This window comes from Chiloscyllium plagiosum, chromosome 16, assembly GCF_004010195.1.
Source record: "Chiloscyllium plagiosum isolate BGI_BamShark_2017 chromosome 16, ASM401019v2, whole genome shotgun sequence".
Classification (NCBI taxonomy): Eukaryota; Metazoa; Chordata; class Chondrichthyes; order Orectolobiformes; family Hemiscylliidae; genus Chiloscyllium; species Chiloscyllium plagiosum.
Genome location: NC_057725.1, coordinates 62,049,238 through 62,074,558, shown reverse-complemented (window position 1 = coordinate 62,074,558; position 25,321 = coordinate 62,049,238). Strand labels below are relative to the sequence as shown.

General features: G+C 41.4%; 1 protein-coding gene across 9 annotated transcripts in view; it reads right to left on the bottom strand.

Annotated features, from left to right (window-relative positions):
• Positions 1–25,321, bottom strand: part of prdm11 (PR domain containing 11) — a 177,625-nt gene that overhangs the window by 44,230 nt on the left and 108,074 nt on the right. For 4 of the 9 annotated variants that reach the window (XM_043706248.1, XM_043706247.1, XM_043706250.1 and 1 more), the window contains one exon: positions 21,936–22,867. The exons of the other annotated variants lie outside the window; for them this stretch is intronic. In XM_043706248.1, the coding sequence (XP_043562183.1) occupies positions 21,936–22,867 (932 nt within the window). The remainder of the gene's footprint in view (positions 1–21,935; positions 22,868–25,321) is intronic. 9 annotated transcript variants of the gene reach the window in all.

The window sequence follows — 25,321 nt, the reverse complement described above, 5'->3', positions numbered from 1 at the left end:
CATTGAGATACAATTCATTGCTCGTATTAAAAATGTGAAGCACTTTTTATTTATTGGAAAAGCTCAGTCGGTCTGGAGAGAAATCAGAGTTAACATTTTGGGTCCAGTGACCCTTCCTCAGAACGAATGGTAGTTAGGAAAAAGTTTTTTTTTTATGCACAGGGTAGTAATGGTGGTGAGGTGGTGGTGGGGAAGAGGGGGAAGTAAAGACCAAGTAAAAGGTAGAGATAGGGCTCCAAGAAAGAGAAGAATGGTTGGATAGGGAAAATAACCAAGGGGGACAATGGGTTGGGTTTAATAGCACATCATACGATGATAAAGCCTGGTAATGTGGAGGTTGGGGTACGGACATGGGAAAGGTGCCTTTAGCCCTAAAATTATTGAACTCGATATGGAGTTCAGAAGGCTGCAGAGCTCCCAAGGGGAAAATGAGGTGCTCTTTGCAGCTTGTGCTGAGCTGCACTGGAGCACTGCCACAAGCCTGAGTAAGATGTTGGCCTGGGAACAAGGCAGTGTGTTGCAGTGGCAGGCAACTGGAAGCTTAGGTTCCTTTTTGCAGACTGAATGTAGGTATTCTATGAAGCTTTGTTTTCCCAATGTAAAGGAGACCATATAGTCAGCACCAAATGCGGTAATTAGATTGAGTAAAATGCACTTAAAGTGCTGCTTCCCCTGGAAGGAGTGTTTGGGCCCTTGGATACTAAGGAGGAAGAAAGTAAATGGGCAAGTATTCAACCTTCTGCGATTATTGGGGAAGGTGCTATAGGGCTGTGGGGGCAGGGTGTGTAGTGCTGGGAGTTAAGGAGGAGTGGACCACTGTATCATATAGGGAATGGTCCTTACAGAAGGCTGACAGGAGAGGGGAGGGGAATATATGTCTGGTGGTGGCATCCCACTTGGTGACAGAAATTCTGGTCTCCTTCCTATCGGAAAGATGTTGTGAAAATTGAATAAGTTCAGAAAAGATTTACAAGGATGTTGCCAGGGTTGAAGGATTTGAGCTGTTTTCCCTGCAGCGTCAGAGGCTGAGCGGTGACCTTATAGAGGTTTACAAAATTATGAGGGGCATGGATAGGGTAAATCGGCAAAGTCTTTTCCCTGGGGTCAAGGAGTCCAGAACTAGAGGGCATAGGTTTAGGGTGAGAGGGGAAAGATATAAAAGAGACCTAAGGGGCAACTCTTTCACACAGAGGGTGGTACGTGTATGGAATGAGCTGCCACAGAAAGTGGTGGAGGCTGGTACAATTGCAACATTTAAGAGGCATTTGGATGGGTATATGGGTATATGAATAGGAAGGGTTTGGAGGGATTTGGGCCGGGTGCTGGTAGGTGGGACTAGATTGGATTGGGATATCTGCTCGGCATGGACGGGTTGGACCAAAGGGTCTGTTTCCATGCTGTACATCTCTATGACTATGACTCTAAATGGTGCCTACTAATCCTATGTATGTAGATCGTGGTGGGATGGTAGGTGAAGACAAGGGGCCCTAGTGCTGTTGTCAACGGGAAGAGAGGGGATGAGATCTGAAATTCGGGAAATGGGTCAGGCCCAGCTTGGGAACGCTACAGCCTTCTGGACTAAGTATCAGGTTCAACAATTTTAAGACTTGAGGCACCTTGTCCAATGTCCTTACTCCAAACCCCACATCCCAGACTTTATCACATGGTCTGTTATTAAAGAAAATCCATCGTTAGCCACTAATTGTCCCCATTAGTAGCTATTCATTCTCCAAGGCCAATCGTTATCCACTCTTGTCTGTCCAACTGTTCATCTCTCTCTTTGGGCTGTATGAGTAGCTCTTAAAGCCCACAATTGTTTCCATTCTCCATCTTGGATTAAAAGCCAGGGAATGATAGACCGGTGAGCCTGACATTGATGGTGGGCAGTTGTTGGAAGGAATCCTGAGGGATAAGGTTTACATGTATTTGGCAAGGCAAGGACTGATTAGGAATCATCACCATGGCCTTGTGTGTGAGAAATCATGTCTCACTTACTTGATTGTTACTTCTTCAAAAAACTTCAAGATTCATGAGGTCAGAGTGGTGGATGTGATCTACATGGACTTCAGTAACATGTTCAATAAGGTTCATCATGGTAGACTGGATAGCAAGGTTAGCTCACACGGAATAGATGGAGAACCAACTATTTGGATGCAAAACTGGCTCGTATGTAGATGATAAAGGGTGGTGGTGGAGGGTTGCCTTTCAGACTAGAGGCCTGTGATCAGCGGAGTACCACAAGGATCGATGCAGTGTCCACTGCTCTTCCTCATTTATATTAACGACTTGGATGTGAACATAGGAGCTGTGTTTAGTGCAGATGACACCAAAATTGGAGGTGTAACGGACAGGGAAGAAGATTGCCTCAGAGCACACAGGATCTTGATCAGATGGGTCATATGGGCTGAGGAGTGGCATATGGAGTTTAATTTAGATAAACGTGAGGTGCTGCATTTTGGAAAGGTAAATCAGGGCAGGACTTACCATTAAGTGTGTAAGGTCCCAGGGAGTGTTGCTGAACAGATTGACTTTAGAGAGAAAATTCATAGTTCCTTGAAAGTGGAGTTGCAGGTAGATAGGATATTGAAGAAAACGTTTGGTATGCTTGCCTTATTGGTCAGTGCATTGAGTATAGGAGTTGGGAAGTCATTTTGCAGCTGTACTGGACATTGGTTAGGCCACTGTTGGAATACTGTGTGCAATTCTGATCTCCCTGCTATAGTAAGGATGTTGTGAAACTTGAAAGGGTTCAGAAAAGATTTACAAGGATGTTGCCAAGGTTGGAGGATCTGAGCTATAGGGAGAGGGTGAATAGACCGGAGCTATTTCCTCTGGAGCATCGGAGGCTGATGGGTGATCTTATAAAGGTTTATAAAATCTTGAGGGGCATGGATAGAGTAAATAGACAAAGTCTTTTACCAGGGTTAGGGGAGTTCAAAACTAGAGGGCATAGGTTTAAGGTGAGAGGGGAAAAATTTAGAAAGAATCTAAGTGGCAAATCTTCACACAGTGGGTGATGTGTGAATGGAATGAGCTGCCAGAGGAAGTGGTGAAGGCTTATACAATTACAACATTTAAAAGGCATCTGAATGGGTATATAAATAGGAAGAGTTTAGAGGGATAAGGGTCAAATGCTGGCACATGGGACTAGATTTATTTTGGATATCTGTTCAGCATGGACAAGTTGGACCGAAGGGTCTATTGCCATCTTGTATATCTCTGAGTCTATCATCATTTACTCTTTACACCATCACCCCACCCTATCTTCTACACAAAAAAAAACAACTTTTTCCTAGCTATCATCAGTTCTGACTAGAAGTCACTGGACCTGAAATGTTAACCTTGATTTCCTACCACCGATGCTGCCAGACCTACTGAGCTTTTCCAGCAATTTCAGTTTTTGTTGCTGATTTCCACCATCTGCAGTTGTTTTGGTTTTTATTTAAGGGATGTGGCATTGCTGGCTAGGACACCATTTATTGATCACCCTAACTGTCCTAGGGAAGGTGGTGATGAGCCGAGTTCTTGAACCACTGCAACCCTTTGGCTGTCGGGATGCCTACAGTACTGGTAGAGGGTGAGTTTGAGGATTTTGACCCTGCAATAGTGAAAGAACAACAATATTGTTCCTACTTTGATGGTATGTAAGTTGAAGAGAATTTGTAATCTTCCAAGTCTAAATTATAATAACAAACGTTTTTGAAAGTGTATCACTAATACACCTCCAAATATAGTTTCAATAATACTCGAAATCTTAAAGCTTCAATGTTGCTGCAAATGCCAAGTTCTATTTGTAATATGATAGATTAAGGGCAGTGCAACCAAGTGAAGGAAATAACAACATTGAAAATACAGAGCTGGAAATGTGAACTTATTAGATTGAAGGTAGAACTCTAGAAATGTCATGAATGAAATTTTTAAGGCTCTGGAAAACAGATTAGTTGCAAGAATGTGAAAAACATTTTAACAGAATGAAAACTTAAGTCAACACTATTATTTTGAACAAGCTTTTACATTTTCTGCCCACCAGAAACAAAAATTGCAAACATTTTTCCTTCTAATATTTGTTTCAAATTAACTTTTCACCAAGAGTGTGTGTCTCTCTCTGGCCCTAAAACCATAACCTGAAATTTGTTAACTCGCTCTGCCACCTTTCACAAATTTGAGCCTCTGTTCTTTCACTATCACCTCTTCAATTTTATCACTTGGCTTCAGAATCTCTTCATTTCTTCCACCAAAAGGCATCACTTCACACTCTTCTCTGCTTTTTGTTAGCCACTCTTGGATGCACGGTCATTTAATTCCAAGGGCTTCAAATCATTTTAATAATTATTATGTGATACTTAATTCAATGTCTTTTACAGGCATCAACACCCTTTGTTACTTCAAAGGACTCAACTAAATTAGTCAAATACAATCTACTTTCAACAAATCCACAGTGGCTGTCATATATAAACTCATATTTTTCAAAGTTTTAATTAATTGAAACCTTATTTCCAGATTTCCTGATCAACCACAGAGTGTAGACAGGACAACCTGCATCTATCAATGAAAGGATCTAAATTTAAAGGGTTGCTTACAGGAATCAGAAGTGGTTGCATTCGGTGTTAGAATGAACAATTCCAGAAGGCAATGGAAGTGAGACATTGTAAGGCTTTGCCCAGTTTTATGATTCTTTGGAGGAAACGCTGAATGCAATGAGAATGTTAAGAGATGGGTTGTTTCACAGAGGAGGAAGAGGCCAGAATGGGCTTCAAAATTCTGAACTAGTTAGTAGCAGGAGTACAGCCTCAATGAGGTGGAGGTGCTGGTGTTGGACTGGGGTAGACAACGTCAGACGTCACACGATGCCTAGCCCAACAGGTTTGTTTGAATTCACAAGCTTTTGGAATGTAGCCCCTTCGTCACTTCACCTTACAAAGGGGCTGTGCTCCGAAAGCTTGTGATTTCAAAGAAACCTGTTGGACGATAACCTGGTGTCGTATGACTTCTGACTTACAGCCCCAAGAACATTGACGTAGTGCTGCTAAAAGGTTCAATGAGCTCCTAAGGACAAGTGTCAAACTCCCATTAACTTACTTGATATTTTCCTGTGAACACTCTTCAGAAGAGTTTGCAATTCTAATCATTCTTCTCTATTAAGGCATTGCCATGCAATTCAAGCTCATACTTACTCTTTAGCACATTCCTGCATGCATATCAGCCATCCTCCCATATTTTAGAGCGCTCATTCATAACTCTCTACAGGATGAAAATGCACAAATCCAAAACGGGGCAGAGAACCATCAGCAGCCCTGCAATAATAGGCAACTTTTATTTATTCATTCTTGGGATAAGGGTATCGCTGGCTGGGCCCGCATTTATTGCCCATCCCTAGCTGCCCTGAGGGGAGTTAGGAGTCAACCACATTGCTGTGGGTCTGGAGTGACATGAGGTGAGACCAAGGAAGAAAGGACATTAGTGAACCAGATGAGGTTTTCGCATCTGGCAATCTCTTAATTCCAGATTTTTATTGAATTCAAATTCCACCATCTGCCTTGGCTGGATTCGAACCCATGCTCAGAATATTACTTGGGTCTCTCGATTAAAGGTCCAGCGATGATACCAATAGGCCATCAACTCCCCTTAATCTAACTACCATAAAGGAGGGAGCCATGATGATGCCTCATGTACCTGGTGAAGGAATTAGATTTCAACCTTCCACTTGGTGCATATCTGCCACTCATTTGAGCTGTTTTCATTTCCAGCTGAAATATCAAGATCTACACATGATTTGATCCTCTCCTATATCACTTCTAGCTTACAGCTTTCATTTCATCTTCAAGGGTGTTAGAAAAGTTGTAATATGAATAGGAGACATCTTCACAAGGAAGGCACTGTCACAGTACTCATGCACAAACACGTTTCTCACCAATGGTAATAAGCCAAGTTGTCATATGGTCAATTGCAGGCATTACCACCACCAACATGGCAAATTACCATAGTGGTGGAGTCCCCGATTTCAACTTTCCTTGGAAAATCTAGAAAATGCTCAACCACTTCAGGACAGAGCAGGAAAGATGTGTTGTTTTTAACTAGGGAACATAAGGAAGAGATGAAATTGTGTCAGATCCCATAGTGAACCTTTGTCCTAAAGACCCATTCCTTCTGGCACCACAACTGCGTCAGTTGAAACCATTGGATGTTAGCCTTGATAAGAAACTTTAACTGCTTTCCCACCCATCAGATAATTTTAAAAAACAGTAGATACTGGAAATTAGAATGAAATCCAAAATTCCAAACTGGAGTTCTGAAGGAGGGTCACTGGACCTGAAATGTTAACTCTGCTTTGCCTCCATAAATAATAATACTTGGTGGACTGGAGATGCTAGAGTTGTGACAGCAGTGAAAAGTCCAAAATAGACAGCCAGGAACTACAAACTCTCCTTAGTCGATGTTGAGGCTTGGGTCATCCATAAATGCCAATTTTGGAGCAGCAACAGAAAATATTTGTTGTTCTGTGAGCATTTCCAGAGACATTGTACAGTCCTGGAGAGAAGTGGAATGAGTCCATCTCTGCCGTACATGTCATGATGCATTAGTCACTTCTGTTGATGTTCCTCTGTGAAATGAGTGGCTATCTACATGGAGAGTTGAACGTGGAGGCAACTGAATGTTTTGGCTGTCTTCACCAATGGCTGCCCATGGAGGGAAGCCTTGCCTGGCCTGACTGAAGCGAGGAAAACTGCTCTATATTTCTCGGGTACTAGGAAAATGCATTTGGACTATGTGAGGGAATTTGAGAATAGAATGACTGAAAGGGAGGACTCATCTCAAGATATTCCCACTTCTCATCCCTTGCACCCCTGTACCCAACTCCAGACAGAGCTCCAAATAGTCCCTAGACTCAGTGACTATCTATCTGTCCCTTGTACAAGGACAGTTGGGGTAATCCACGGCAAGGCCCTCAGTCTCCAAAACCACAGAATGTCTGCTGATGGCATTTCAGCTGTTAAGAGCTAAGAGATAGGAAGCTTCCCCGTAGTTCTGCTCAGGCCATGGGGATTTAGCACTACAGAAGGATAATAGAAAGTGGAAGAGGAAGACTTCTTTGTTGGACAAAGAGAATTACTTGGCTGTTCATAACAATGTCAAACGTCAGTATGTTAGTTGAAATTTAAATGAATTAAGCACTGTATTTGAAATCTCCATTATCCCTTATTTTAATATTGCATTCTGAATGGATGACAGCCATCAGGAAAACAGTATAACAATGTCATGAAGTTATAACAAAGACGCAAACTATTTGACCAATAAAGTCCAAGTATCTGTAAAACAAATCTGCTCCAAGTAGTCTTGCAAGTTTGTATCCCTTAAAAACCCCAATTAATTTCCCTTTGACATACCCAAGGTCTCTGCTTTCATCCTTTTCGTAAATAAGCTCCAGGCCATTATTGTTTACTATTTAAAAAGTGCTCTTTCTCATCTCTCTGCAACTCTTATCCAAAACCTTAAAAAATGTTGTCTCTTGGTCTTCGTATCATCAGTAAATGGCAAGGCTTTGTCTTTACCTTTCTAAAGCTGTTGTACTCAGGTACAGTTCAGCTTCTCTAACCTTGTTTAATTCCCTCATTCCCAGAAAAATTCAGCTAAAACATTTCAAGAACCTACACGTCCCTTCTAAAGATTGGGGCCAGAACTGCATATAATAGAACATTTGTGAGCTAACCAACGCTTTAGAGAGGAGAAAGTGAGGTCTGCAGATGCTGGAGATCAGAGCTGGAAATGTGTTGCTGGAAAAGCGCAGCAGGTCAGGCAGCATCCAGGGAACAGGAGAATCGACGTTTCGGGCATAAGCCCTTCTTCAGGAATCATTCCTGAAGAAGGGCTCATGCCCGAAATGTCGATTCTCCTGCTCCTTGGATGCTGCCTGACCTGCTGCCCTTTTCCAGCAACACATTTTCATACTCACAAATGTTGTGAACAGGAAAATTAGAGTTTCAAGTTTGGATGATCTTTCATTAGAACATTCCTGAAGAAGGGCTTATGCCCGAAACGTCGATTCTCCTGTTCCCTGGATGCTGCCTGACCTGCTGTGCTTTTCCAGCAACACATTTAGTATAACCTTCCTGCTTTTGTACTCAGAACCCTTTTTTAAAAAAATTAACACTAAGATTCAATTTGCTTTCTGACATGTCCTACAATGCACATACATTGATAAGTCCTGTAGTCCATGCACACCACCTTCTGCCATAATGCATCAAATCATGTTAAATTTCATTAGTCACTTGTCTGCTCATTCTAACAGCCTACCAATGACTTGCTATTGTTCGCTGATATCAACGCCACTGTTTGCCACATCACCAAGTTTGATATTATCAACAACTTTTAAATTGTACTCTGTACTCCAATATCTAAATCATTTATGTATATTAAAATATCCCTTTCAGTGAACACTGGGAAACACCACTATTTACCATCCTCCAATCTGAAAAACTCCCATTTACCACAGCTGTTTGCTTTTCTTAAGTAACATTCTTTCCCCCAAGCTAGTACTGACTTTCTTGTTCCATGAGCCTAAGTTGTCTAAATTACTTTGTTAAAACGCTTTCTTAAAACCTGTACTGGCAACATTTACTGCATTCCTTCCATCAATTTTCACTGTTTTCTCTCACAAAAAAATGTGCTCCTTGTGTCCAAATCTGTATTCTCCTGGCAATTACACTTCTTTTCCTGGTCTTGCGGAGTCTCTTGATCTGCCACTACTACCTAAGCTTTGGCTTCACAAAAACAGTTTATACAAAGTAAGCCTGCATGAGCCCATTACATCCTTACCTGGCAGTCTGTAAATGCTGTAGGCAGCCTAGCTAACTAAGGATCCTCATTACAGGATGCTGAGCAGTTAGCACCTTCCTGAAGCAGTGCTACCAATAAAGTTCCTTGCATTCATATTGGAAGATGGCCGCAAATCTGTTCAGGTAGCTGAATCACCTCATTAGCAACTCCAATAGCTTGTTCAATGTGCACACTTGCACTCTATGGCTCATGTTGTATTTGTCCTCTGCATCCCCGGAAGGATTCATTAAAAGGTATCAGGAACAATGTCCTCAGAGGTTAGCCACTGTACCCAAGAACACACCAACTAACTTGGTCGAGATGGAAAAAACTTTAGGACATGTGACTGTCATGACATGACAGTCTTCAGAATTTCTTGCGATCATGCATGAAAACCATCTAGTGGTTGAAAAACATTGATGGGGTAGAATCCTTTCAATTAATAATGAATCAAGATGACATGAGGGTATCTTAGTTGACTGCAACAATGTGGCAATGACTTTCTTGCAGCAAATGCACTACCATTTCATGTGTGATGGACTCATCCAGCCCTGACCTTGGTACTGATCACTAAGGAGGCAGCTGATTGTATAATCTTGAAGTCATCACCAGCAGAGTCTTGGAAAGAGCTGGAATCGAACAGATTCAAGGCTGCAGTGACTCTGAAGCCAATGATAACATGCGCCTCCAGGTCAACTTGGAAAGTGATTTCATTCCAGGAGACTACAGATGTCAACAAAGATCTACTGGCTAAGTATGAGCATACGGAGGCAATAATATAAAAGTAAAATGTTGCAAATTTTGAAAAACTGAAATTAAAAAGTGTGCTGGGAATACTCAGTAGACTAGGAGAAAGTGAGGACTGCAGATGCTGGAGATCAGAGCTGAAAATGTGTTGCTGGAAAAGTGCAGGTCAGGCAGCATCCAAGGAGTAGGAGAATCGACGTTTCGGGCATGAGCCCTTCTTCAGGAATCATTCCTGAAGAAGGGCTCATGCCCGAAATTTCGATTCTCCTGCTCCTTGGATGCTGCCTGACCTGCTGCCCTTTTCCAGCAACACATTTTCATACTCAGTAGATGAGGCAACATTTGTGAACAGGAAAATTAGAGTTTCAAGTTTGGATGATCTTTCATTAGAACTAAAGTTAGAAATGTAGTAGGGCTTTAAGCCAATGGAAGAAAGGGCAGGAAGAACAACAAGAAAGGTCTGTACTAAAGTGGAGGGCGGGAGAGATTAAATAACAACAAAAAAAAGACTCCTTGTGCGTAAATCAAAGAGAATGACAATGAAATAAAATGTCATGAAATAAAAGCTGTGTCCAGACACGGTATGATCTGCTAACTACTTAACAGCCACCTGTGTGTAATAATGAAGGGATGAAGAAAGAAATCTGAAACAACAAATGGCTGTAAAGAAGGCATCTGCCTTCAAGCTTCTCTTGCTGCTTTTCCAGCGATGTCGATTTGGCTGTTCTTCCTGTTCCTCATCAGAGGTCAATTGCATAACTGTTTAAATTGCTCCCATGCTGCTTTGAAGGCTGACTGCAGGCAAGTGCAGATCAAAGTAAAAAGTAGGTGAAATGATTTCCAAATAATTGTCTGTAAAAGAGAGTGAAAGCGCACACTAAGAAGCAAGTTGGTGAACAAAAATCTTTCACGCAAGCAGGGGAGTGGCTATGGAGTTCACCGATCAAGAGCTCCCCGTTGTGCTCTCAACTTTTTGCACTTAGTGATACAACTTGCAGCTCAGTAAACTTATGCATAGGCTGTTAAGCCAGAATTCTAGGTTAAAGGCTTTACTAGTTGGGCATTTAAGTATTTAAATGACTGAATGACAGCTCCACAGGGGTTTGCTGTCTGCTTCAAAAAGCATGACAGTTAAAGGTAATATTGAATATGATCAGGTTGGATTTCTGACATGCCAATACGTGTCAAGTTCTCGATTCTTCCCTGCATCTAAATCTGCACCATCTTGACTACATCATTCTCCTAGAACGCACGTTTCATTAATGCCAATTTGCTGTAATGCAATTGATGAACTGGGGACTCTGTTTCTAAAGTGTGAACTTTTAAAATGTGTGTTGGATGTAATAGGATTACATCGCCAACACTTTAAGCGCAATTTTTCTATAATGCGGGGTTGCACAAGAATGTAACCATCGCATTATAGAAGAACTACCTGTATTAAACTCCTCTCCCTAGTTTTGCTGATTCTCTTGATTTACAACTTGTTCCCCAGCTCCTGCATAATGAGTCAACATCATAGTAGACTTGTCTGTAGAAGTTGAGAGAACAATGGATGAAAGTCAGATGCTTGGGTAACTTCAATCTTTTGTGCATACAACACAGCATAGCAGTGGCACAGCCTGTTACTCTTTAGTAATTAAACAGGTTTCCAATTATGGAGATAGTGAGGTCTACAGTTGCTGGAAAGTCAGAGTTGTTAAAATGTGGAGCTGGAGAAAGCATAACAGGTCAAGCAGCATTTGAGGGACAGGAGAGTCAACCTTTTGGCCAGACCCCTCATCAGGGCTATGGAACTGATCTACACTGAACCGTGTGAACACCTGATGCTGACCAATGTAAACCACTTTTCCACGGTACAGAGCCCAAAGAGTGTCAAAGCACCTTATTGGCCTACATTGGTTCAGGGGTCCAGGTGACACAGTTCATTAGAACACTCTTGTTTTGCCTCCACTATAAATTCACCACAAAGTATGCAATGATGACTCCTGTTTTATAAAATGGAAAGACATATGCTTGCCTTAATGGATTCAAAAGTTCTTCTGTATAAATAAAATTTAAAAATGAACAGAAATTCACTAACATCTTCCCATCATTATTAATAAACGGAAGTTGTATTTGGCTATTTGTATCAATTAAAAGAACCATTCACTTGAGTCTCCATATCATGTCCTTGTTCTATGATGTATATCCTTTTTAAAAAATTCATTCATTTTGTGGGATGTGGACGTTGGTGGCTGGCCAGCATTTATTGCCTGTCCCTAAGTGCACTGGTACATGTGGAAGTCTTAGTGAAATGCATCTTATAGAGGGGCAGAACCATAAACCAATCTCACAACCAATTTGGAGTCCCTAATCCTTGAAACCACTTTACAGATGATTGTACTATGTTTGTACAGTGTCAGAGTAGTTCTTCAGATACATGGGGGTCACGCCTCCTGCTGTTGAAATTGAGCTACTCTTGGATGTCTTCTGTAATTTATACTCCCAGATTCTTAAGAAAGATTTTTCTTAAGAATGCCTTTCACATAATTAAAAAGAGAATTTGCTTAGTAAACCATTGGATGTCACTGGTCTTTTCAGCCTTGCATGCAATGCAACAACTCTAGCACTCAGGTGGGTATTACTATTTTTGCTGGAATAAAACCTTAAAATTGTACAAGAAAATGTTTTTGTTTACATGTTAATTAAAGATATCCCAATTATCAGCACAAATCACAAGTCATATCGACTAAGTTGGAAATAGATCAAACTAATGTCCGATTGCTTGGATGTGGCTTTCTCTCCTGACATCCATATACATTTGTACTTCTGTACTTTCTAATCATGTATTTCTTTCAATTTTGTAGAGGATAAATATAGAATCACTGATACAGTCATCTCAGATCCCACTGACTGGAAGCAAATTATCCTCAATCCCAGGGACTGCCTAAGAGAACAATCCTTTATTCTGCAAGTCACTCTAGATCTCTCTTTCTCACTCTTTCTCGTTCATAACATGTGCCTCTCTGTCTCCCAATGTCCCTTTCCCTTCCCACTCTCCCGGTCTCCTTGTGTCAGATTCTCTTTAATCCTCACCCATACCTTTGTTAGCTCAAAACTCTTCCAATACACTCCTGGTTGGCGTGCCACACTCTATCCTCACTAAATTTGAGATCACTAAAACACTGCTGCCTGTATTCTACTTACTTTATCCATCATGCCTGTGTTTGCTGACTAAGATTGGCTTCCAGTTAAACAACTTTTCAATGATAATATTCTTAACCTTGTTTTTAAATCCCTCCATGACCTCATCCCGCCCTCTCTCCATGACCTCCTCAAGCCTCAAAATGCCAACTCTGACATTTGCAGAATACCAGAATTTAACTACTCCTCCTTTAGAATGCTCTTTAAAACCTCTCTCTTTGACCAAATTTTTGGCTATTTTAAGATCATCTTACGTGGCCTGGTTTCACTTTTTCTTTGTGATGCTCCAGTGAAGCGCCTTGAAAAGTTTTACTATAGTAAAGACGTAAAATAAATAGAAGTTGTTGTTAATATTCTTCTCAGTGTCGGAATGGTTCTCTGTGTGGCAGTAAATTTCAACTAAGGGTAAGGCACAAAACAATCAGATCAACTACCTGTTAAAAAGTCTACCCAACTGTCTTTTCTATTCAAGTCAACAAAACTTAAACTCAGGCATTATATTTGGCAGGTTGATCAAAATGTTCCATCTGTTTTGTGTCCAGAAATTACCAATTGCAAAGAAAACAAACCAGGTCAAGCAGATCTGAATATATTTCTCCCTCTCTAAATCTGAACATCTTTCATCTCTCATTCACTTTGATTATTCACAGAGGTAGGTATCACTGACAAGGCCAGCATTTACTGTCCATCCTCAATTGCCCTTCAGAGCATCTACCTTAACTACCACAGTCTATGTGGTGCAAGTGTACCTACAGCGTGATTAGGTGGGGACTTCTAGCATTTTGACCTAGCAATGAAGAAAGAACAGCAATATATTTTCATTTCAGGGTGGGTGAGCAACTTGGAAGGACTCTGTATATGGCATTGCTTCATGCTGCCCTTGTTCTTTTAGGTGGAAAATCTGGGATGGGTTGACGCTGATAAAGAAATCTTGTCAGGTTGCTGCAGTGCATCTTGTAGAAGGCACTTACTACATCCACAGTGAGTCACTGATGGAGAAAGTAAATGTGGATGGGATGCAGCATTTGAAAAAAGTCAAACTGCTGACTTTTTTTAAAAATTGAATTTCCTGAAGAGCCTTGCTGAATTAAACATTTACTCTCCATCTGGAAAACAATACCCTTGCTGGCAACAAGCACAAACTGACAAGATGGGAGCTTATGATGTGCATGATAAAAGGTTGTCTGCAAGTTCTTTGTGCTACTGCCATTTTATGTACTCCTTTTCCCAGTGTGGGATAGTGTCCAGAGGAATCAGAGGATCCACTCTGAATTGCTCACTTCAAACATTATCTCATGATTAGGGAACCATTTGACAGTTGACCACAACAAGCAGCTAAACTGGCATACAAAGAATTGGAGTAGGGTCATCGAGATGGAGAGCACAGAAACAGACCCTTCGGTCCAACTTGTCCATGCCGACCAGATATCCAAAATTAATCTAGCCCCATTTGCCAACACTTGGCCCATATCCCTCTAAACTCTTCCTAATCATATACCCATCCAGATGCCTTTTAATCCTGTAATTGTACCAGCCTTCACCACTTCCTCTGGTAGCTCATTCCACACACGCATCGCTGTCTGTATGAAAAATCTGCCCGTACGTCCCTTTTAGATTCTTCCCCTCTCACCCGAATCCTATGCCCTCTAGTTCTGGACTCCTCCACTTACCCTGTCCATGCCCCTCATGATTTTAATAATATAAGGTCACCCCTCAGCCTCTGACATTCCAGGGAAAACAGCCCCAGCCTATTCAACCTCTCCCTTTAGCTCAAACCCTCCAACCTTGGCAACATTCTTGTAAGTCCTTTCTAAACCCTTTCAAGTTTCACATCTTTCCAGAATTGCACACAATATTCCAAAAATGGCCTAACAAATGTTCTGTACAGCCGCAACATAATTTCTTGTATAATTGGTGCTCTAACCAGTAAAGGAAAGCACGCTAAACACCATCTTCACTATCCTATCTGCCTGCAGCTCTACTTTCAATGAACTATGAACCTGCAATCCAAGGTCTCTTTGTTCAGCAACACTCCCCAGGACCTTTCCATTAAGTGTATAAGTCCTGTCCTGATTTGCTTTTCCAAAATACCCTACCTCACATTTATCTAAATTAAACTCCATCTGCCACTCCTCGGCCCACTGGCCCATCTGATCAAGATCCCGTTGTACTCAGAGGTAACCGTCTTTGCTGTCCACTACACTTCCAATTTTGGTGTCATTTGCAAACTTTCTAACCATATCTGCTATGTTCACATCTAAATCATTCATATAAGTGATGAAAAGCAGTGAACCCAGCACTGATCCTTGTGGCACACCACTGGTTACAGGCTGCAATCTGAAAGGCAACCCTCCGTCTTCTACCTTTCAGCCAGTTCTGTATCAAAATGGCTAGTAGTCCCTGTATTCCATGTGATCTAACCTTGATAACCAGTCTACCATGAGGAACCTCGCTAAATGCCTTACTGAAGTCCATATAGATCTCGTCTATCGCTCTGCCCTCATCAATCATTTTCATTAATTAATTTGTATCATTTCAATTAGTTGCTAAGTAGCAAAATGGATTACTTTATTTTGGAAGATACCAAATTTTCTGAGTGCTGTGTGAGCCATGCAATGGAAGAATATTCTGCAATGTATCTAACTTTGATTTTGTAGATGGTAGAAAGGTTCTAGGTAGTCAGAAGTGGAGTTATCTCACCAGAGAAAATCATAATATCATAAGACATGAAAGCAGAGTGGGCCACTCAGCATATCAAGTTTGCTCTGCCATTCAAAGAGATCATGGCTGATTTGATATTCCTTCATTTCACTTTCCATATTCCTCAATTCCCTTACTGATTGAAAATCTGTCTATCTCAGCCTTTAATGTACTTCATGTCCCAGCTTCTACAGCCCTTTGCGGTAAAGAACTCCACAGATTCCCAACCCTTTGAGAGGAGAAATTCCTCCTCATCTCTGTCTTAAATGTGCAATTCTCTTATTCTGAGATTATGTTCTCTGGTCTTAGACTGTCCCACAAGGAGAAAAAAAAACTTTCCTCACCTACCCTATCAAGTCCTCTAAGAATTCTTTAAAATATTTTTTTTAATAGTATCCCTACAGAGTGGAAACAGGCCCTTCAGCCCAGCAAATCCACATAGACCCTCCGAAGAGTAACCCACCCAGACCCCTACCCTACATTTCCCCCTGACTAATGCTCCTAACCTGCACATCTCTGAACACTATGGGCAATTTAGCATAGCCAATTCACCTGACCTGCACATCTTTGGACTCTGGAAAGAAACCAGATCACCCGGAAGAAACCCACACAGAGAATGTGCAAACTCCACATAGACAGTCACCTGAGGCTAGAGTCGAATCCGTGTCCCTGGAGCAGTAGTGTTAACCACTGAGCCACCATGCCATCCAATCTTGTATGTTTCAATAAGATTGCTTCTCATTCTTCTATTTTCCAACAAGTACAGGCTCAATCTTCTCAACTTCTCTTCATAAGACAGCGCTCCAAACCTGGTATCAGCCTCGTGAATCTTCTGTGGACTGCCTCAAATACCAGTATATCTTTCCTAAAATAAGGGATCCAAAACTATTCACAGAATTGCTGATGTGGTCTGAATAGTACCTTGTATAGCTTTCGCAAAACCTCCCTATTTTATACTCCATTTTCTTTTATATAAAGGGAATATCCTCTGATCTGTGCTTTTTGCAATAGTACTTATACAGCTGGCCCAATCAGGTTTTTGATCAATGCTGGCCTGTAAGACGGTTAAAGCAGTGAATCCAGTGACTGTAATCTTATTGAATAGTAAGAGGAAGTAGTTAGACACTGTCTTAGTAAAAAGGTCAATATGTGCCAGTAGCGTGGCTCTTATGTTCCTTGCAACTTCACAGCCCAACCTTGAACGTTTTCCAGGTCCTGCTCTGAGACACACGCACCAAACAACCCCACCATTCTGTGGTCAACCACTTCAACTCCTCCTCCCACTCCGCCAAGGACATGCAAGTCATGGGCCTCCTCCACTGCCAGATCCTAGCCACCCGACGACTGCAGGAAGAACGCCTCACCTTCTGCTTTGGGACTCTCCAACCATACCACATCAACGTGTATTTCACAAGTTTTCTTAACTCCTCTCGCCCACCTCATCCCAGATACAACCCTCCAATTCGGCACTACCCTTTTGAACTTCCTACCTGTCCATCCGCACGCCCCGCCCCCCAACAGTCCTGATGAAGGGCTTATGCCCAAAATGTCATTCCTCCAGCTCCTCAGATGCTGCCTGACGTGTTGTGCTTCTCCACCACCACACTTTTCAACTCTGATCTCCAGCATCTGCTGGGTCCTCACTTTCTCCAGGTCCTGCTCTAGGCAGGCATGGACTATTTCAGTATCTAAAGAGCTGCAAATCATGAGCAATCATCACTGAACACTTTCCATTGCTGCTCTTATGATGGAAGGATAGTCATTGATGAAACTTTTGCACTCAGGACAATATCTGAGGAATTCCTGTAGCCACAGTTCCGAGCCAATTTGGTTGGCCTCCAACAACCATTATCTAGTGGAAAGTTTTCTACTTAATTTCTATTTAAATCAATTTTACTCTGTCTTCTTGACACCGTATGCAATCAAGTTTTGTCTTGATGCAAAGAATAGCAACTCTCACCTCACCGGTGCAATTCAGCGCCTTTGCCCAGTTTTGAACCAAAACTGTAAGGGGTTCTGGAATGGTGTGATCTTTGCAAACTAAGCATCTATTTACAATTAATTGGTGAGTAAATACTGCTTGCTACTAATTTCGTGATAATTTTAATATGGCTCTTGAGTAAGCAAAATGCAGCATAAATGGCCAGATTGCAGTTGTACTGCTCTTTATAGCCAGGGACATACTTGGTCGATCCACCTTGATGGGTAGATGCTTGAGTTGCAGTTGTACTAGAACAACTTGGCTAGAAACACAGCCAATTCTAAAGTGCAAATCTTTAGCACTACACCCAATAGGTCATTGCGGCCCACTGTCTTTACTCTATCCAACACAGGCAGCCATTTTTTGAGGATGTTCAGGATATTGAGAAGACAACAGGGCAGCTGGATTAGTTTTAAATTATTTTAAAAAGAATTAGTGTTTTCTCGATGCACCAAACAACCTTTTCTGTAAATATGATTCCATAATGGAAATTGATACAACTGGTGGGAAAAATATGCACAATTCTGACAGAGGTGGTATAGCCAGAGAGTTCAGGGAAAACAAGGCCTGTTGATTTTTATGGAATGGATTTATTTAAATAAATATTCCTGAAGTCCCACACAAGGCCATACAGATTCACAATTTGGCTGGCAGGTGAGAGCAGAAATTTGAAGGGAGTCAGTGGGAGATGAGGCCTGATGGTGATCAGACAATTCTAGTGTGATTGGGTACCAATTGGAGATGGGCACCTTATTGCATTCCATTTAGATGTGATAGATCCAACATTGCTGGCAGAAGAAAGATAGAATACAAAAGTAAGGGGGAAATTGCAGAAGCTCTGCAAAATTTCCAGTGTAGGTTGCACACAGGCTAGACCCTTTTAATCAATACACACTTGCAGTTGTGCAGGAAACTTTAGACAAATTGCTGAGAGCTCCAAACAAAACTTTGACTCTGTACACAATCTTCTAGTCCCCCTAAGACACTGAGGACTGCAAATATTACACCCCTATTGAGAAAAGGAAAGGATTTCACTTCGATGATAGTGAAACTGAGAAATTCGCTACAATTAGGTTTCTGTTGCAGTACTGAATAGCCCTCACCAAAGTCTTAAACTGCTCTGTACGTGACTGTGACCAGGGTAAATTGTCCCTCATCACTTTTTTTTTACTGGACAGAGCACAGAATACAAAAGCAGGGATGTAATGCTGGAACTATATTAAATACTGGTTAGACTACATCAGGAAATGTGTATGTTTCTGGTCACCACGTTAATGAAGTGATGATTGCTCTGGACAGCAGAGAGGAGATTTACAAGAATGTTTCCAAGACTTAAAAACTGCAGTAACAAGGAAAGTTTGGACAGACTAAGGTTGTTTTCCTTAGAACAGAGGAGACAAGAGGTGAATTAATTGAGGTGCTCAAAATTATGAGGGACCTCCACAGATTAGACTGGGAACACTTATTCCTTCTCGTGGGGATGTCAATTATCAGGGGGCACAGTTTTAAGGTGATTGGTAGAAGGATTAGAGGGGCTGTAAGAAAACACCTATTTAATCAGAAGCTGGTGGGTGTCTAGAATACACTGCCCAGTTTGGTGGTTGAAGTGGAAATTCTCAACTTGTTAACCTGAAGTGGTGTACCTGTAAGAGCATGGAGTTTGTGCTTGTCGACTGCTCCTCATAAGTGGGAAAGGCGGAAGCCAACTTGTAATATGAAAGCCTGCCCCTGCAGACAGTAAAAATTACATCATAGTAATGGGACTTCCAGCACTTGGCAGAAGCAAGTCCTGACGTCAGTAGCTGGCCCCAACTGAACAGTAGCTCAATCATTCCAGAAAACACCAGAGCTCAGTAGGGGTCACCACCAGGAGTTCAAGAAGAACCTGAGAAGGACAATGGCTGCCTTGAAAGGACTTGTGGGATTTTTGTCTGGGGCAGGATCCTGAAGCTCAGGAAGGGGAAGAGGAAGATGGGGAGCAATGATAATGCTATTAAATGTCAGGGGGTAACAGTTAGTTTCTCTCTTGTTGAAGATAGTCATTGACTGTCACTTGTGTGGCTTGAATGTTACTTGCCAATTATCAGCCCAACCCTGGATCTTGTCTGAAAATAGACATACATTCCAGCAGTTCATGAGGGCATACCTCCAACACTTTGTCAAGGACAATTAAGGATGGGCAATACATATTGCTAGACTTGTCTTCAAATGTTATATTCATGAATGAAAAAACGATATTTATATCATACAACACAGAAGTAAACTTTCAGTCGAACATAACTTAGCCTAAGTTTTGACTCCTAAGTTGGCTAGTGGGAGTTAACGAAATTTCCAGGTTTGCTACATCCACTACAGGAAGAAGTGTCCCAAATGGCAGAATCTTTGTTCCACGTTGCAGGATCGAGTTGAGCCTGCAGTCCACAGATGCAGATTGGAGGCAGCTAAAGATGCTGCCAGATGATGAAGGAGTCTGTTCAAAAGGCCACGTTCCATCCCTGGGGTTTCATAAACATTAGAGCATCTAGCTGCGATCCCTCAAACCACCTCACATCCCCACCTACCTTCCATGTCCATATATGCAAGCTCATGCCTCCCCACCGAACTGCTATTGCCCCTTTTAGCCCCTATGTTGATTCATGACTCACTACTTTTACCCCTCAAAGCAACACATCCAGATTTCTCCACGAGCAAACCTCAGGAATCATGCTGAGATGAAATAATGTTCAAAATGTCTTGTTCACTAGATAATAAAAACAGCCCCATTTATGTAAGTGCTTAATTACTTATTACAAAAAAACTGACTGGTGTTCATATCGCCACACCAAGACAGCTAATCCTTTAATAACCTTTTGAAACTGTCAATCAATTGAAGAGAAATCCTTCTCCCTCTCCCTGCCTCCCCCCCCCAAACCCCACAATCTGATGGAAAATAGCAAATAGAAAATAGGCAATAATTCTGTAATGACAGCACCTGGGGTCTCAGGGTTAAGCCAGTAAATGGCTGTTGAAACTGCTGAAATGGATTTTTTCACATCTCACAGGCACAAGGTCTTTTTCTGAGCTGGTCAGTTAAATAAATTGACAACTTGACAGTTATTCTTATCTAGGTAAAAACAATGACTGCAGATGCTGGAAACCAGATTCTGGATTAGTGGTGCTGGAAGAGCACAGCAGTTCAGGCAGCATCCGAGGAGCAGTAAAATCGACGTTCCGGGCAAAAGCCCTTCATCAGGAATAAAGGCAAAGAGCCTGAAGCAATTATGACTTTTCTAAAGATTCATTACTCCCACATGGCAGGATAAGGGCTTTGGCCCATGAAAAATTATATTGTTTACACTCAACTCAGCATAATTCAAGACGCAGTATTCCCACATATGGAAGTCCTGCTCTGATGAAAGAAGGAACCATTGGAAATGGAGGCAGAACTTCAGATCTAGGTCCTGTTTGCTATTTGGAGGTTCCTGGAGTCTCCAGGACTCTGCAAAAGCAGGCCTTTGAAAACATTAGTCTGACTCCCCTGTTCTTTCCTCCTAGTCTTGAACATCTTTCTTTTTTAGATATATCAGCAATTTACTTTCGATTACTTTTATCAACCTGCCTCCAGCTTTTCAACAATAAATACTGGAATGATAATAATTTGCTGCATAATAACATTTTTCACATCCATCTGGTTCTTTTGCTGATGATCTTAAATCTATGTCCTGTGTAATTAACTAACCAGCAAGCTTTGCCTCTTGTCCTCCATGAACAGTTTTACTGAATTTTCCCTTTCCTGCCTGAACAGGAACAATCTTAGCTTCTCTTGACTTTTCAACCAAACAATGCTCCGCATAGAATCACAGAATCTCTACAATGTGGAAGCAGGCCATTCAGCTTATTGAGTCCACACTAACCTTCTGAACAGCATAAGACCAAACCCACCCCTCCACCCTATTCCAGTAACCTGCATTTTCCACGGCTAATCCATCTAGCCTGCACATCCCTAGACACTAAGGGCAATTTAGCATGGTCAATCCACCAAACCTTCATTACTTTAGACTGCAGGAGGATACTGGAGCACCTGGAGGAAACCCACGCAGAATTTGCAAACTATACAGAGTTGCCGGAGGCTGGAATGGAACCCAGGTCCCTGGCGCTGTGAGGCAGCAGTGCTGAGCACTAAGCCTCCATGCCGCTCATCTGTCGTTCTACCAATAATGTTCTCTGAACTCTCTACAAGACCTTGCGATCATTCACTCAAAAATAAATACACCCCACATAACTGTGCACAAACATGCTAAGTAAATAACTTAACATGCCATCCTTTTCCTGTAGTTTAACCCCCCCAAGACTGGAAAGTAGTTTTATTCTGTGAATTCAAATAGAAATTATACTTATGCCTCCTAAATCTGCTTCACTTTGGTGTTTTTGGTGAACTGGTAGAAATAATTATTATACAATTTAGCTATTTTCACTTGAATGCAGATAATCAATATAAATAATAATTTTATATAAAAAAGGTAAATCTTACCGATGGCTGACTCTGTCGCATACGTTTACGAGTAGCTACTGCTTTCAGATTGCGACATATATCTTCGAAAGTTGAAGGTTGCAACCTATGTTGCAGGCGTGGTGGCTCTTGTAGTGAAGGATATTGGTGCTGTGGAAGCTGACGATGAAGTGGATGTTGAGGACATGGTGCTGCTAATGGCAATGGCTGAAGGTCTTCTTGCTGCCACAAAAACGTCTTCTGGTCAGGTAGATGTTGCTGGGACTGTGATATTTGGTGAGGGGATGACTGCTGCTTCTGAGGTAATTGGTGTGGTGACTGTTGTTGGAGTTGTGGCAATTGATCTGGAGACTGTTGTAGTTGTGGCAATTGATGTGGCGACAGCTGTTGGAGTTGTGGCAATTGTTGCGGTGACTGTTGGTGGAGTTGTGGCAATTGTTGTGGGGATTGTTGCTGTAGAGTTAACTGATGTGGTGACTGTTGCTGGAGTTGTGTCAACTGGTTTGAATTCATTGGAAGCAGTTGTTGATGTTGGTTGTTATTGTGTGGTACATCACAGAGCTGTTCTGAGATGGTTTTCTGCTGATATTGATGATTTGGTTGGTCTGGGTAATATTGTTGGTTATGAAGCTGTTCTGGAGTTTCATCACATTGTTCAACCTTAAGCTCAGGTTCTGAACACTTTTGTTGTGTCTGCTGAGATTCTGGATGTTGCTGATCCACTGGTTGTTGCTCTTCTGGATGCTGAGTTTGATACTGTTGCTGAGTTGGTGCAGGATGAGAATGATGTTGAGAATAATGGTGTTGAACTTTATCCTTTAAAGGTTGTTGTTGGTGGTCTGGTACCACAGGTACCAGAGTGCTTCCTTCTTCTCCAACATCTGATTGCAAGAGATATAGTCTGTAGTACTGGACAAGATTTTCCAGAAAGGCAAATGTAGCCACAGAAGGAACTTAAAAAATAAAACGCAAGTTAATCGCATCAAAATCAATGACTATAAGGGAATAATTGATTAAAAATTGTCATACAATGATAAACAAGTCATTGAAAAGTAGACTGCTAAATTTTCTAAGTATTACTTATTATTTGCATGAAGTTATTTGTGCAGAGTAGACAGTATCTCTTTTGTTGGAACACATAGGCTGTATTTAAAAACAATAATAAAAGTATTGAAAGAGAGAGAAAAAAAATGCCACGTAAGAAACTTCCCATTACTTTTAGGGGGAAAATATAGTTTCCTCTCTCCCCAAAATGCCCAAACTCTTAACCTTTGCAAAATATCCGTTATTCTACGTTCATTTGCATCCTATCTTTCTGGTGCACAATTTCTTTAGTCATGTGGGATTAGCCCAGTCTAAAATCATGCTTCTCCTTTGAATCTATTGACAGTACTAAGCACTTCAACCTGTCTTTTCCCGTACAAATAAAAAAATTGCATAATATATTAACCATCTTACCAAATACATTAACCTTCTAAAAGTAGTATCCTGCATTTCTTCCAGATATGAAAAGCACAACTATTAAGTTTTATTTTAATGAAGGTGAAGTGAACCATCTAGAACAATGACAAGTAATTTCACAAAACAAAGTAATAATTTCCAGATTAAACTGCATGGCACTAGAAGGTCACCTAATTAGAAAGTAGTACAATCTAATTGGTGATGATTTATTTAGGGTTGACTAAAATTGACTTGGAAATAAGATCAGACATTTCTTCTGTTCTTACACTTAACAATACTAAATGGTTCATGATAAGAAGATATTACTTGTTTTCAAGAGTTTAAGATTCAGTCATTCACAATAGCTCACACCAGTCATTCACACCAGTAGATCTATAATCCATATAATAAGACTGTGTTTCAATCCTGGTGAGGGGATAAAGCATTCAAGATGTACAGTAATACATACTCCAAAAAAAAGGGGAAATACTTAATGAAGGCAATGAGGGTCATACCAGCTCAACTGACATCCAAAGACCCTAATGTCCTCCACTCAAAGGCCCAAGGTATTAAATGCCTCCAGCCAGGAGCTGAACTTCCACAAAATCAAAGACCTCAGAGGCAGAAATCTCATTCTTGAGAGCTGCAAGTTCATCAGAAGTCAGGAGCAGTAATGCCACAGGGGGAGTTGTAGTAGTTGCCAGAAATGCACTGTGAGGAATCCTAGGATCAGCAAGGCACTCAGGTCACAGATGAACAATGACAGGACAGAGTTATTGGGTGGATTTTGTTGCAGAGGACATGAGACAACAGCTAGGACATGAATTGCCCTTTTCAGGGACAGATTCCTCACTCATCCACTGTATCTTTGAATGAACAGAGTATCTGTCCATACCTAGAAGCCTAATTCTTTCAAGCATTCCGTATGACAAGTCTCCTGCTGCTGTTGGGGTGAATAAACGGTAGCAGGATGACACCCTTTAGGGAGTATTAATTGTCCTTTATGGGCTTTGATAGGCAGGGAGATGAAATAGCTGCCCACAAGACAATCTCTCTTGATTTAATCGGGCAGAGGTAGGAAGACCACAGGTTCCCACCCACCATCCTCCCACTTGAATAAATGGCCCCAAAAACCATCATCTGACTTTAGTAGGGCATTAAATTCCACCCTTGGAGCTTGCATCTAAAAAAAAGAAATCCCACTCCAGCTACAATGAAGCTTTCTCACAACCAATTAAGAAGTTGTTTTCCTGAGAAACTCAATATGCTCAGTCTGACAATTAAACTTCTAAGTAAAATCAGTCCTGAAGTGGCTTCAATTTAACTAAGCATGTCACTGTACAGGTAGTGTTCTTGCACAATTAGTCGATCACATTATCTTGTACCACACTCAATAACACCTTTTTTTGATATTCCACTATTTATGAATGATATCTAGAATGTCCTCAATTTATCTAATCAAATATATAACTGATCAAGGCACCTGTGCTTGGGATATTTCATTTGTTATTAAAGACATCTAGAATGTCCTCAATTTATCTCTGAAAAAATATTTTTCCAAAGGATTGCTTTAGATCAATAAGGAGATAAGTATACTATGGACTGATGCTGGGCTACACAGAGTCACAGAGAGGTACAGAATGGAAACAAACCCTTTGGTCCAACCCATCCATGCCAACCAGATATCCCAACCCAATCTAGTCCCACCTGCCAGCATCCGGCTCATATCCCTTCAAACCCTTCCTATTCATATACCCATCCAAATGCCTCTTAAATGTTGCAATTGTACCAGCCTCCACCACTTCCTCTGGCAGCCCATTCCATACAGGTACTACCATCTGTGTGAAAAAGTTGCCCCTTAGGTCTCTTTTATACCTTTCTCCTCTCACCCTAAACCTATGCCCTCTAGTTCTGGACTCCCCGACCCCAGGAAAAAGACTTTGTCTATTTATCCTATCCATGCCCCT